This window comes from Nelumbo nucifera, chromosome 6 (genome assembly GCF_055504915.1).
Source record: "Nelumbo nucifera cultivar China Antique chromosome 6, China Antique-T2T, whole genome shotgun sequence".
In the NCBI taxonomy this organism is placed as follows: Eukaryota; Viridiplantae; Streptophyta; class Magnoliopsida; order Proteales; family Nelumbonaceae; genus Nelumbo; species Nelumbo nucifera.
Genome location: NC_142654.1, coordinates 67,505,595 through 67,518,253, shown reverse-complemented (window position 1 = coordinate 67,518,253; position 12,659 = coordinate 67,505,595). Strand labels below are relative to the sequence as shown.

The 12,659-nt window shown below is 38.3% G+C and overlaps 1 protein-coding gene across 3 annotated transcripts; it reads right to left on the bottom strand.

Annotated features, from left to right (window-relative positions):
* Positions 1 to 8,056: 8,056 nt before the first annotated feature.
* Positions 8,057 to 10,574, bottom strand: LOC104606895 (protein RGF1 INDUCIBLE TRANSCRIPTION FACTOR 1-like). 3 transcript variants are annotated; one of them, XM_088889272.1, is made up of 6 exons: positions 10,348 to 10,574; positions 10,134 to 10,250; positions 9,800 to 10,000; positions 9,486 to 9,701; positions 9,179 to 9,260; positions 8,778 to 8,915 (listed from the first exon to the last, which is right to left on the bottom strand). In XM_088889272.1, exons 2-5 carry the CDS (start codon positions 10,134 to 10,136, stop codon positions 9,225 to 9,227), a joined length of 456 nt encoding a protein of 151 aa, XP_088745398.1. In that variant the 5' UTR covers positions 10,137 to 10,250; positions 10,348 to 10,574; the 3' UTR covers positions 8,778 to 8,915; positions 9,179 to 9,224. The 3 variants fall into 3 exon arrangements, with proteins under 3 accessions (XP_010270612.1, XP_088745398.1, XP_088745399.1); XM_010272310.3 differs by lacking the exon at positions 9,179 to 9,260 and having other exon boundaries at positions 8,057 to 8,915; positions 10,348 to 10,566; XM_088889273.1 differs by lacking the exons at positions 8,778 to 8,915; positions 9,179 to 9,260 and adding an exon at positions 8,931 to 8,972.
* Positions 10,575 to 12,659: the final 2,085 nt, after the last annotated feature.

Genomic DNA, 12,659 nt, shown 5'->3' with positions numbered 1-12,659 from the left:
CCAGACCCTGAGTCCTGCAAAGAAACGGGCCCTTAATTTATTTACACTTTACAGTGCAAATTTGGCATATTCTAGACAGAATTCGTATACAACACATCGTATAAATCCCCTTCCATCCGCTGATAGAGTAATAATCCATCACAAGTCGCAGCCCCACGAGGCATCAGCCATGTACTAACGTATTGCCTCAACTTTCGTATCTTTACTTTCTTAGGGATAGGGTAAGTATACCCGACCCAGTTATAGAGGTTTGATGGGGAAAAACTTTGACCTATACTCTATGGTGTTGAACACATATTCGGAAATGCTACGTTATCATGAGAATAGAATAGGGTAAAATAGTAATTGCTCTTATTTTTTTTTTTTTTTATTATTATCATAAACATAGGTATGGGTGTGAATTGGTGAATGTATCCACTCCAAAAACACTCTTAATATGCTGTTGGCCCCCAACAGCCAAAATTATCCCGTTTGATGGGTGGGTGGCATGTGGGGCCCATTGGCATAACACAAATAACAACACAAGGCTCGAAGGTGAGACCGACCTGGCACAAACTCAGCTTTAGAGCCCATTTGAAAGCCACCGTCTGTCTAGAAGCCATCCCAAGCGGAAGAGGACAATTAGGAGGAAGTTGGGTGGGTGTGAATCGTGATGAACATCCCTCGGTCTCGGTGGAAGTAAAGTGAATAATTAATTAGATTTAGAAATAAGGAATCTTAGACGATTAATATAACAAATCAAAGGGGCGGAATATGAAAGGGTCTGTGGTGGTAGTGATTGGCGATTGGTGAAGGTGAATGAATTCATAATTCAAATGTACATAGAAGGCCGGCATCAAAATAATATATTGCGTGGGGCCCCACTTATTCATTATTTAAAAAAATTAATGAAGTAGAGCTTGTTTTTTTTTTTTTTTTTTCTTTTTGTGCAACTCATTATCTATTGAAAGTTGAAACGTTTGGGATCTGTGGCGGTTAATTATATTTGGTATGACTTGTGAATGTGACAAGCTGACGCCATCCTTCATTTGTTTAATCTTTATCACTTAATGTAATATCGTCAATTTCACCTAATATCCTATTAAATCTCAACCAACAAACAAACAATTAAATCACTTGATAAATTCAGATATTGGCTCTCCAAAGGTTGATACAAGGTTGGATGTATCCTGTACTTGCCAAGTTGTGTTATATAGTCAGGGGTGCCAATTGGAATGGATTTGGTTAGATCCGATCCAGTCTAAATATGAGTCTATTATAAATGGGTTAGGTCCAGTCCAATCTAATAAATATTTTTGATCATTTTACACTAATTCAATTTAATGTCTGGATCATGCAATCTGTTTAAATTAGTTTTAGTTTAGATGGGCTCCAACCCAATTCAGTTCAATAAATACTATGGACATTAAGTATAGATTAGTCCAATTTAATACATTTTATTTGATATATCCAATCTGTTTAAATTGATTTTGATTTGGATGAGGTCTAACAAAAAAACCGCTCCATTGACACACTTATGTATACGAGGACCATTTGGGTGGTATTTCGGGCATTGTTTAGTAGCCTAGTAAAAAGAAGCAAGGCTTTGTTGGAACTTAAAAGGAGAAGGAGAAAAGCTTTTTGTGACATGTGACTGTGTGAAGATACCAGGTTTGGCTAGGGTTAGTTGGCCTACTTCTTTCTCCATCAGATTTAGATTTAGATTAGATTCTGCAATTTAATATTATACAAAATGAAATGAAACGAAAATGAAGGAAGCTCATGTCGACGACTTTGATAGCTCCTTCCTTGGGTTTGTTTTGTGCTAATAATAGAAACTTAACCAACCAAAACACTTTGGATGATAGACACACAAGAAATTGATGACTTAGCTAGCTAACCCAACTTTGCAGTTTGCACCTCTCTCTCTCTCCCCTCACAAATCCGGATTCACTCCTCACAGCATGCATCTCACACCAATCTCACGGCCCTTTCAGTCATTTATTGAGAACATCTCCGGTAACTGATTTTATCATTCATGGGAGATGTTCTGAATGCACGGCTCCGATAAGATTGGTATGAGATGCACTCCATGGGGAGCAAATCCGATTCTCTCACTCACAAAGTCAATATACTCAATTCTAAAAGTGAAACGAATTTATTTATCAGTAAAATTAAAAAAAAAAAAAACATGCGGATCAGACTCACTTGGGAAAGGCTTTCCTCCCTGTAATCTCACAATGTCCAAATCAAGTATTAATTATGAAATCTCCGGTGCAAACCCACGAACCACTAAATTAATTAATTCATTTTTTTTTTCCACAAAATGCGCTATGTTGTAGTTGTTACGATTTCTTAATTAATTTCAACTTCAAGGGAGTTGATCATCAATTGAGCCAATTACCGGTACGGATGAAAAGAAAGAAGAAGATTTATGATATTTATCCGCAGCCCACATAAAAAGGAATAAAACATGTACCAACATTGGAGGATGAATTTCTTACCACGTGGCAATGGATAGGCTATGTTATGCAAAGAAAAATATATATATATATATATATATATATATATATATATATAGTTGTATAATGATATTGGAATGAGCATGGGCCACGCTGCCCTTGCAGATTCCTCACGGCTGTAGTGTCGTAGTGCGCCAAGAAAAGAGATTAGAGAAGCGGGGGAATGTCACCATCTACCTTGTCTTTTTTGTCTCTCTATGCCCTCTTTGTCACACTTGATTTGACACCTCGATTTCGACGGTTATTCAACTGTAAACTACTACACCACGGGACTATTGCCCGGTGCTCGGATTGAAAATTTTCAGTCAGTAGATTAATTGCGGGAAAAAAATCTATGAATGCCCAAAAGATATAATACCATGCTTTTTATAAACGAACCGGTTAGGGTCCGGTTACCGGTTCAAATGGTCCAGCCGTTCAGGCCTGTTCTGATAAAAAAAAATAAAAAATTTTAAAAAATTAGAAAATGGTCAAAATCGTTTAAACGGTTCAAACGGTTAATCGGTCGGTTCAGCGGTTTGTTGATCAAAATCAACGGTTTTGGGGGAAAAAGTGGTTTTGGAGGAAAATGAAATCGGTCAGGTGATTGGTTTTCAGTTTTTCCAGTCCAGTCTGGTTTTGAAAATAATGTATAATACCGAAAAAGCTTTTTGTCAATCAAAACTTCCTTTTGAATTTTGATGAAAATTCATCTCATTAGTTACCATTTTTCAATTAAGAAATATATATTATTTGATTTTTTAATGAAAACATGTATACATATAACGAAAATATTTGTATTTTTCTGTTTTTCTTTATTTAAATTATCATATTTTATTTTTATTTTAAGAATTTATTATTCTTTTAAACTAAATTGGATCGAATCAGATTTGGATATTCAACATTTTTATTGGATTCAAATTTGAACCAATATTCATGAAATCTAATCAGATCAGATCGAATCTACAATTTATCGAATTGGAATCGTTTATAGCTTGATTTGAATCCAATTGGATATTGCGTCCCTAAATCAAAGCACCCTATGAATTTTGATAAATACCTTTGATTGGTCATATTTTTTTATGATAACAGTTGATTGATTATAAGTTTTATGCTATCATATCTTTCTAGTATCATAGTCCAACTCTTTTCTTAATTTCATAAAACATGATAAGTTATATCAATCTCAATAATACTGGAATTTATAGAGGGTCTCTCTCTTGGTAGGAGGGTTTCTCTCTCTGTGTGAGGGTCTCTCTCTCGGTGGGAGGGTTTCTCTCTGCGTGAGGGTCTCTCTCTCGGTTGTAGGGTTTTCTCTCTCACGTTTATGGATGTGAGTTTTTCTCTCTCACGTTTATGGATGTGAGCTTTCATTTATTTCTTTGCATATCAGTATTTGTTGGAGAGGTTCTTTGGATAGATTTGAGAGATGACGGTTTTGATCTAGGCCTATGGAGTAGACTTGGGATCTTTGGTTCTATTCATTATAATATTCGTTTTCCCTCTACTCTTTTTTTTTTTTTTGTTGGCCTTGGTTGAATTTATGTGTGCTGTCCATTTGGGGTCTCTCCAGCAATGTTCATGCTCCAACTGTTTCGGTTTCTATAACAACATGGATGGGTGGTATTTTGCATATTTTATGTCCCTACAGTTATAAGTTACAACTTCTTTTGTGCACTTTTGAATTTCTGTGGGGCTCATTCCTTGAATGCTTGGAAGGTGGAGCGTTAGGGAGAGTTTTGTAATAGGAGACGATCTTGGGCCTCTCCCACTTTCACATTTTCAATATTGCCATGGATTGGGTGCCATGGTACCTATTTTCTCTATACCCCATTGAGGGTTTTGCATATAATTGATCCGGACTCATTTGGTAGGGAGACACTACCCCTTGAGAGTTTTGCATATAGTTGATCCGGACTCATTTGGTAGGAAGACACACTTGCTGACTTCATCTCTATTGGAGGCACTTAGCCGACCTTTATGATGTTTCTTAAATTTATGTCAGTTATAGTGATTTCTCAAGTCTTTTTTCTCCTAGTACTCGTAGTTATCTGTTATTGTCTCAGCATGCTTAACATACCTTTTTAGTTGTATTTTTCATTACTGTTAATCTTTCTAATTTATAACCTGAGCATTTATGAATGAACTTGACTTTAGGCGTAAAAGATAAAAAGAAACAATACTGAAATTAGGAGTCCGAGTTGGAATTTGCTACTAGAGTAATGAATGAGTAGGCCCATTGAGAGAAGAGAGACAATTCGGTTGAGTTTTGGGATGGAACTCCAAGAGAATCTTCAATACATTGTTTAGGTTTATCATGATTAATATAAGAGTATAACTATACATGATTTGAACTCCTTATCAGTATCGATCACAGCCACCATCCAACGACTTTGAATTATCGTGAGACCATTTGACATTATTATATCTAACCATGTCTCTCTATTAATCACTGTTTTCAAAACCTGATTGGACTGGACGGTCAGACCAGAAAAACTGGAAATCGATTATTTGATTGGTTCTGTTTTCCTCTAAAATTGTTTTTTCCCTCAAAATCGTTAATTTTGATCAACAAATTGCTGAACCGACTAATTAACCATTCAAACCGGATCCTTAACCGATTCAATCACCGGTTCGTTTTTAAAAACCAAGCTTTTAATTTGTTCCACTGATTAGTCCACAATGTATACTGATCAACTGAGACTCGCTTGAGTTAAATACATTATTCTAATTAACTTTGTCAAATACTCAAATTACGGTGATCAGACCAGTCGGCCGGTCAGACTGTTGGGACGAAAAACCGTTTTCCAGTTGTTTGAAATGGTTTCCATTCATCCATTGAGAGAGAAAGAGAGGAGAGAGGAGCCATATCATATGTATCTTTATCGAATCTGTGAATCCGTGTCTATGCTGGAATAAATCAACTAACATACCAACTGAGTCGTCCCTGTGCTGGCAACATATATAGTTATTGGTTATAGATATGGATGTTTGGTTTTAAAACCATTTTTTCGATAAAAAAAAAAAAACTGAGATCGGCTTTGCTCAGGGCAAGCCTGTACTCACACCATACCAACAGCCTCTTGCAACTTTACATCGGAAATATCTTTCCATAAAATAAAGCACATGAGTGTGGAGATATTCCCAATGCAAAACTGTAAAGGCTGCTTGAATGGGTATTTCCCTGATGGAAGCCAAAGTCAAAAAAAAAAAAAAAGTTCCTCATTGCCCCCAGCAGTTCAGTTGCACGGATCCGATGTGTATTCCATGTGGCAATTGATGATGTGTAATTGATGTGGCGTAATTTGGCTGCTCCCTGCTGGAGACGATTTGCCTGTCAGCAATGACGAGAATTGAGGTTCCTGCAAGAAAGGAGTCAGAGATCCCGGGGTGGCTTACCCGGCGAGAACACTCCGATGGCTAAGTTAGCACTTAGTAGCAGAGAGCTTAAAGATGATATCAGAGAAATAGAGAGCTAGAGAGCAAAGATTACACACATACCTTCGCCCCTGGGGGGTGAAGTCTTTATATACTGGAGTCCTCGTAGGTTTGGTGGAGCAGTTCCTGGATCCCCGCTGCGATGGGATCTGTTTCCGTGTTAGGTGGGAACAACACAACCAACCAGTAATGTTACCCATTTCCGCCTGAATCGAGGAGTGGGTGAGCTAATATAACCGTTACAAGGTACGATCCCATAAGATGCAGAGTATGGTGACGAGATCTCCGCGGTTGCAATGCGATGGTTGGTCTGATTAGGAGGCGAGTTGCCCGTAAGGTGTGCTAGGCTGCCTGGTGGCGTGCTTCCTGAGCTTGTGCTCTTTAGATCCGACCTGATATGAATGCCGAAGTGCCTTAGTGCTGAGGTGATCTTACACCGAGGTAGGCTTGTCTCGATGTGGATTCTTTCCGAGGTGGTCCATCTGTCTAGGTTCAATCTGTAGTGGACTTGATATCGTTATCCCAGTCGCGATCTGATACCAGGGTGACTTCAGTTCGGGGTATCAGGGTACCCGAGGTTGCTTTGTAGCGAACTAATCCGTCACTTGTGTTGAGTCACGTCTACGTGTTGATCTGATCATGTTGAGTTGTCACTTATGCCGAGTCACGTCCGCGTGTCTCCCTGTTACGAGGTCGGACCAAATTTCCCTTCATCAGTAATGAATGAAAATGTTTTGGTGCTTTTGAAAATTTTTCTTCATGAAAACTATCGCACTGTTTTCCCATTCAAGGTTTCTACCGTTTTCTCATTCAAGATTTGGAACAAGATCCCTACAAATACTTCACAGTTAAGCTCACACCATGGTTATTAAAAACGAACTGGTGACCGAACCAGTCAGGGGTCCGATTATCGGTTCAAACGGTAATGATCATTCGACCCGAACGACCGACCTGTTCTGACAAAAAAATTAAAAAATTGGAAAACAATCAAAATCGTTCGAATGGTTTGAATGTTTAATCAGTCGGTTCATCAGTTTGTTGACCAAAATCAATGGTTTTGGAGGGAAAAGCGGTTTTGGAGGAAAACGAAACCGGTCAGGTGACCGGTTCCTAATCTTTCTAGTCCGACCATCCGGTCCGGTCTGGTTTTGAAAACAGTGCACCAGATTATCCAATTAATACTTTGCTGAAAGCCTACTTGGCACAAAACAGCCAAAAACTTGGAAAAGAGATAATGTACGTATTTTGTATGGCTTCTGTTTATTAAATAAATGTTTATAATTGATTCTCTTTAAAATCTTTAAAACTGGAAAAAAGTGGTTGATAAATGTTTTTTTGGTAGTTATTAACGGTTAGACGTCACTATCCACCATTAGGTGCCATATAAGCAGAACAGTAAATAAATACCTTTGTGTTGGGAGAAATGTTAAAATGAAGCTTGATCTAGAAATTAGTTTACACGTAAATTAAGATAAATAAGTGTACAAAATAACATAATAGGACAAATGCCCACATGGCAATGATCTAACACCATTTATCTAATAAACGGAAGCCATACCAAACATGCTGAAAATATGCATATTTAGGCATTGGCATTTTTTTTTTCAAAAATCGGGCCGAAAAACGACCAACCTACCAAACACCATCTTAAAATGTATGGACAAACAAATGTGTCCATTGCACCCATTAAAGTTGGTGGGTGTGTTGTAAATGACAAATAGGCATAGGCCATAGGCGTGGCACTACACTACACATGCCCTTGCTCTTGCATTGCTGATTGCTTCAATGCAAACCTTGATACAAAGCAAGCAACAATTACTAGTCCAATAGTACAATAATGGTACAGTTAGTGTTATAAATGAAGTACACACGACCCATACATTCAACAGTTTTTAGAATAAAAGCAAAGTATCAATCTCAACTCTCGAGAGTGAAGACCCTCCCTCGTGTAAAGTAAAAGTGTAAAACATAAAACAACCGACCTCCTCCTTCACACTTAACTCCACAATCCTCATCCCCATTTGCCACCTCATCTACCTCCACAATTGATGTGGCTTCTCAGGCGGAGAACAAGCGTTCCAACTAAAATATTATGTTCAATCAAATATAACAAAAAACACAAAAGATAATCAAATAGGAAAAAAACAAACAAGGATAAAGACAACATCTTTATCTTAAAAAGTAATTTCTCTGTACATTATAAAAATGCCACTTCCACACACACACTCTCTCTCTCTATATATCCTTAGCTTCTCCACATCTACAGGTTACACCATCACCATATATGTAAACAGCTACACCTAGCCAGGAATTATTTACAAGAATATACTTTAAGCATTTATGCAAAGTGATGCTTCCCCTACTCCTATAGCTTATGAAACAAGACTTAGCTTCAATCCTATCTTCAAGGGGTTATGGCTTAAAATCAAAAGGAAAATATCATAGTTATTCAAACACACCGTTATAGTTTATATTCCTTCTATTTACATTCTGTACATCTAATTATATATATTTAACTTTGTTCCTTTTTCTATGCCTTTGTTCAAGTATTCCCTTCCCTTTCTCTAAAAGACCCTTCTTACTATTACCTTTCCACGTTTATTTCACACAACTGAGGACCCTTTTCCACCCCCTTTTTACATTCTTTTTTTCAGCTTTATTTATATATCTTTTTTTTTTTTGTTAATTCTACTTATTTCAGAATGGGGCTCGATGTGGGATTCCCTTCCTCCTGGACGTCCTGTAATTGACAATCGGAGGAGTCCCCGGAGAAATGTTCACGGCATCGTAACCCGAGCTATTAAACTTCTCAATGCCATCCTTTTCACCATCGGATGAAACCGCCAGTTCAATGAAGCGATTGAAGACAGAGGTCTTTCGGATCTTCTTCGGCGTCGACGAATCGTCCGACGATTCCCATCCATGCAACGCGTCTCGGCTGTGTTTCGATCGCAATGTGAATGTCAGGTCCGGGTCACCACGCTTGATGCCTCCGAGCTGACAATCAACAAGGGAATTTTCTTTCTCTCATAAGAATGAACACAGAGCAGGCTTCTAGAAAACAGGGCATAGAAACAGAGAGAAGGAAATCAACATAAACCCGGATTGGAAAATCGACTGAAGATTGTTGGGGAAGAAGAAAATCAACGCAGTCTGGATGAACACAGAAATAAAACAGAAAAAAAAAAAAGAGCCCGGACAAAAATCCATTGAACATTATTGATTAAATGTCAAAATTGGCCTACTCGTAGAAACCAAACCTTAATTGATTAAATGTCAAAATCGGCGTACTTGTAGAAACCTCAATTATTGAGGATTGATTCCTAGAAAACCACTGATTTTCTGCAGTCACAGAGAAACAAGATACATGGGTATCTACTAATGTTACTGATGACTGCAAACAGAATAAAAAAATCACGAAACCAATTTGGAAATAATACATGGAATTGGAATGCTCTGAGAAACTGGACAGACCACGCAAATCCAAAGGCGTCGGATGATAGCGTCATAAACAAGGTAATTTTAATTTTTTAACCGAGGAAGTGAACCGGAAAGAATGAATCTTACCTTACATCCAAGAGAGCAGAACCTGAAAGAATCGAGGAGGCTTCGGCAGCAGATCTCACAGGTGTTGGTCACGCCCTTCCCCGGCCTTGGCTGAGGCCGCTCGTTGAGAAAAACGATCTTGGCGCTGTTGATAATGTAGGTTTGAATGGCTGAGATGTCGATGTATTTCTGAACCTCATTGACCCTTATCACGTTGTGGTACGATGATCTCCGTATCTGTATCAACAGACCCCAAAGAAGATGGATTAAAACACCTGATTGACAGAGATGTTTATGCCAAGAATGAGTTTGGAGATGAAATAGGGACGGCAGACCTGAACAATGTGATGGTCTCGGTGGTGAATCACGCAGTAGGAGCAGAGAGCATCACCCATGCAGTCCAAGCAATAGAGGTTGCACTCGCTCTTGTTTGAGTCACAATGGATTCTACAGGGACTAAAGTAGTTAGCCTTCAACATCGGCTTCAACCATGGCGGACCTAGATCATCGTCCCCCGTTTTGACTGTCAAGCTCACCTAAAAACGCATACCCACATGCCCAAATCCATTAAAACCTCATCAAAACGCATACCCACATGCCCAAATCCAACCAAACAAGAGTAAGAAGAAACAGAACAGAGCATTCTCCAATGAGTGTTCTCATTCTCACCATGACTTTCTTTTGCTTGGCCTTGACAACCCCGATAGACTGCTGTTGATTCTCGATAGCCAGCTTGTCCAGTTATATATCCTGTCCACAGGCAGGAAGAAGGGGCAGAAGGCAAAACTGAAAAATAAAAGCAACCCATGTTAGAAATGAAAGGCAGAATAGATTGAGAGAGTACACACTTGAAATCAGCTTTAGCCTTGATTTCGTTCTTTACCTAGAATTGCGAAGCGTCAAGCTCTGAAAGCTCTACTTTTTTCGAGAAGATTCAGAGCAGAAGCCGCTGTGCTCTGGAGTTTGAGAAGGGGAGAGAAGCAGCAACAAGGAGAGAAAGACAGCGAGGAACTAAAAGAGGGTTTAATGGATCAAGGGAGAATATATGAGGCGGTCGCTAAGCGAGATTCTCTCTTCCCACCCATCCAATGTTTTCAGATTTTCTGTATTTATATTTTCTTTGTTTTTCTATGCTTATCTCTATTCTTTCTAATTCTAATCTCCTTTGTTAAATAGTGGTCAAAGAAAAACGTCATACACAGAGAGCAAATTACTTATACCTCCTTAGACGTGTTGGTCAAATACAGCTAAATCCCTAGGATTTATATAATTTTGAATATACAAAATTCTATTTCCTTCTAATTCATAACCTTTTGCAGTTTCTTGGTCAAATGGGGGTATGAGATATTAAGTACGTAAAGCCCAATAAGTATATGACAAAAAGCGGCTAAAGGCTTATAGGAAATTTTAGAGATTAGAAACTGGTGTTTGGGTTAATGTGGTTGTATAAATAAAATAATGGGTTGGTTCTTATCGCTTATGTCCATACATTTGTTTTTTCAATACATGACTTTGTCTTTGAAATCTTAATGTTGTTATATTTTTAAGTTGAAGTGGGGCAAGCATTCAATATTGGATAGAAGTGACACAATACTAGAGAAAAGGGCAAAAAGATAAGCCGGCCGGCTTGTTGGTTGAACCGCCAAAAATCTCTTCCAAATTCCGAGTGAGAGATAGAGCCAAATGCATAAATATAAATAATGTACTGAAGATGCCACTTGGAGTCTGTGTCCACTGTCAACACACACTCTAAATCTCTAATACATCAATGTTGATAGGGGTGGGGGTGGGGGTGGGGGGACGCATCCCAGACTCCCAGTCTCAACACACAATTAATAGCATGAAAATTGAAAGGTATTACCCAATCATGAAAGTGCAGCACCCTCTCAACTATCGCATATACTTCTTCTTCTCATCTCATAGTGGATAGTGGACTGCCCACTTTGGATATACGTTCCATGATCAGCAGTACCAGCACTGGTTGCCCTTGATTAGACGAACCAAACATTGGCCAAGTTACCCGGTGCTTATTATTTGCATGTTTTCAAAATCGGACCGGAAAAATCGGGAATCGTTCATCTGATTGGTTCTGTTTTTTTTTTTATAAATCATTTTTTCTTTTAAAATCGTTGATTTTGGTCAGCAAACCGCTGAACCGGCCGGTTAATCGTTCGAACAGTTTTGACTGTTTTGCAATTTTAAAATTTTTTTTTTGTCAGAATGAGTCGGCCATTCGGGTCGAACGGTCCGACCGTTCGAACTAGTAATCGGACCCCTGACCAATTTATTTTTAAAAACCATGCTTATTTGAATTTCAAATAAGTGATTATTGGATCATTGCTTAAAAATAAGTGTTTATAAGTATTTGATGAAAAACCACTTATTTCAAATAGGGATAGTATAGGTATTTTCAAAATGATGTGGCAGGGTAAGACAGGCCAAAATGGAAATAAGCGCTTGTCGAATTAATGCTTAATTTCTGTTTGATTTTTTTTTGGGATTTCGAGAGGGAGAAGACGGTCTATGGGATTTTGGTATTTATTGATGAAGATATCTATGTTCTTTTTTCAGACTTATGTGAGGTCTACGAAATTTTATTTTATTAAGTGATATCCATCTCTCAGGTGGGTAAGCAAACTTTTCCACATGGGGGAAAAAGTTTTCAACACTTAGATGACTTTCTTATGACTAAAACAATCATTGTTTTATTTACCTAGGAAGCAAAAGCATGAGTAAATACACTTACCCGGGCTCGAATAAGTACCTTTCCGAAAAACAAACGGGGCCTTAAAAATAAGCCCGAATTTTGAGCTTCTCAAATTCTATTCTTAGAATAAGCACTTATTGATGTGATCCCAGCCCAAAATAAATATTTATTTAAATAAACACTTTATTTTTAAGCACCCCCACCCTTTGAATCTATTAATACGAACAAGATTGCAGTCCTTGATTCACTAACTCAATAAGAAAACGAGTCGTTGTCATTGTTGATGTTGAGATATTGGGCGCGAGGGCTAGGCTGCCTCATTTTAATTTTCATTGTCATGGCTGTGACCAGGGGTGAAAATGGGTTGATTCGGTTCAGTTTCATGGAAGAACTTGGGTGTAGGTTCCAAGTTTTTGGAACCAGAACTTACCATGTGAAGATCGGTTGCAGGGTCGGTTCTGGCCTTGACGGTTCTGAGGTCGGCACTA

What these genes read in the sequence shown, in the direction of transcription:
- LOC104606895 (XM_010272310.3), bottom strand. An exon ending in GAGACCATCACATTGTTCAG is followed by an intron (nt 9,702 to 9,799) that starts GTCTGCCGTCCC and finishes CTGTTGATACAG; the next exon opens with ATACGGAGATCATCGTACCA. An exon ending in TCTGCTCTCTTGGATGTAAG is followed by an intron (nt 8,916 to 9,485) that starts GTAAGATTCATT and finishes GTTGATTGTCAG; the next exon opens with CTCGGAGGCATCAAGCGTGG.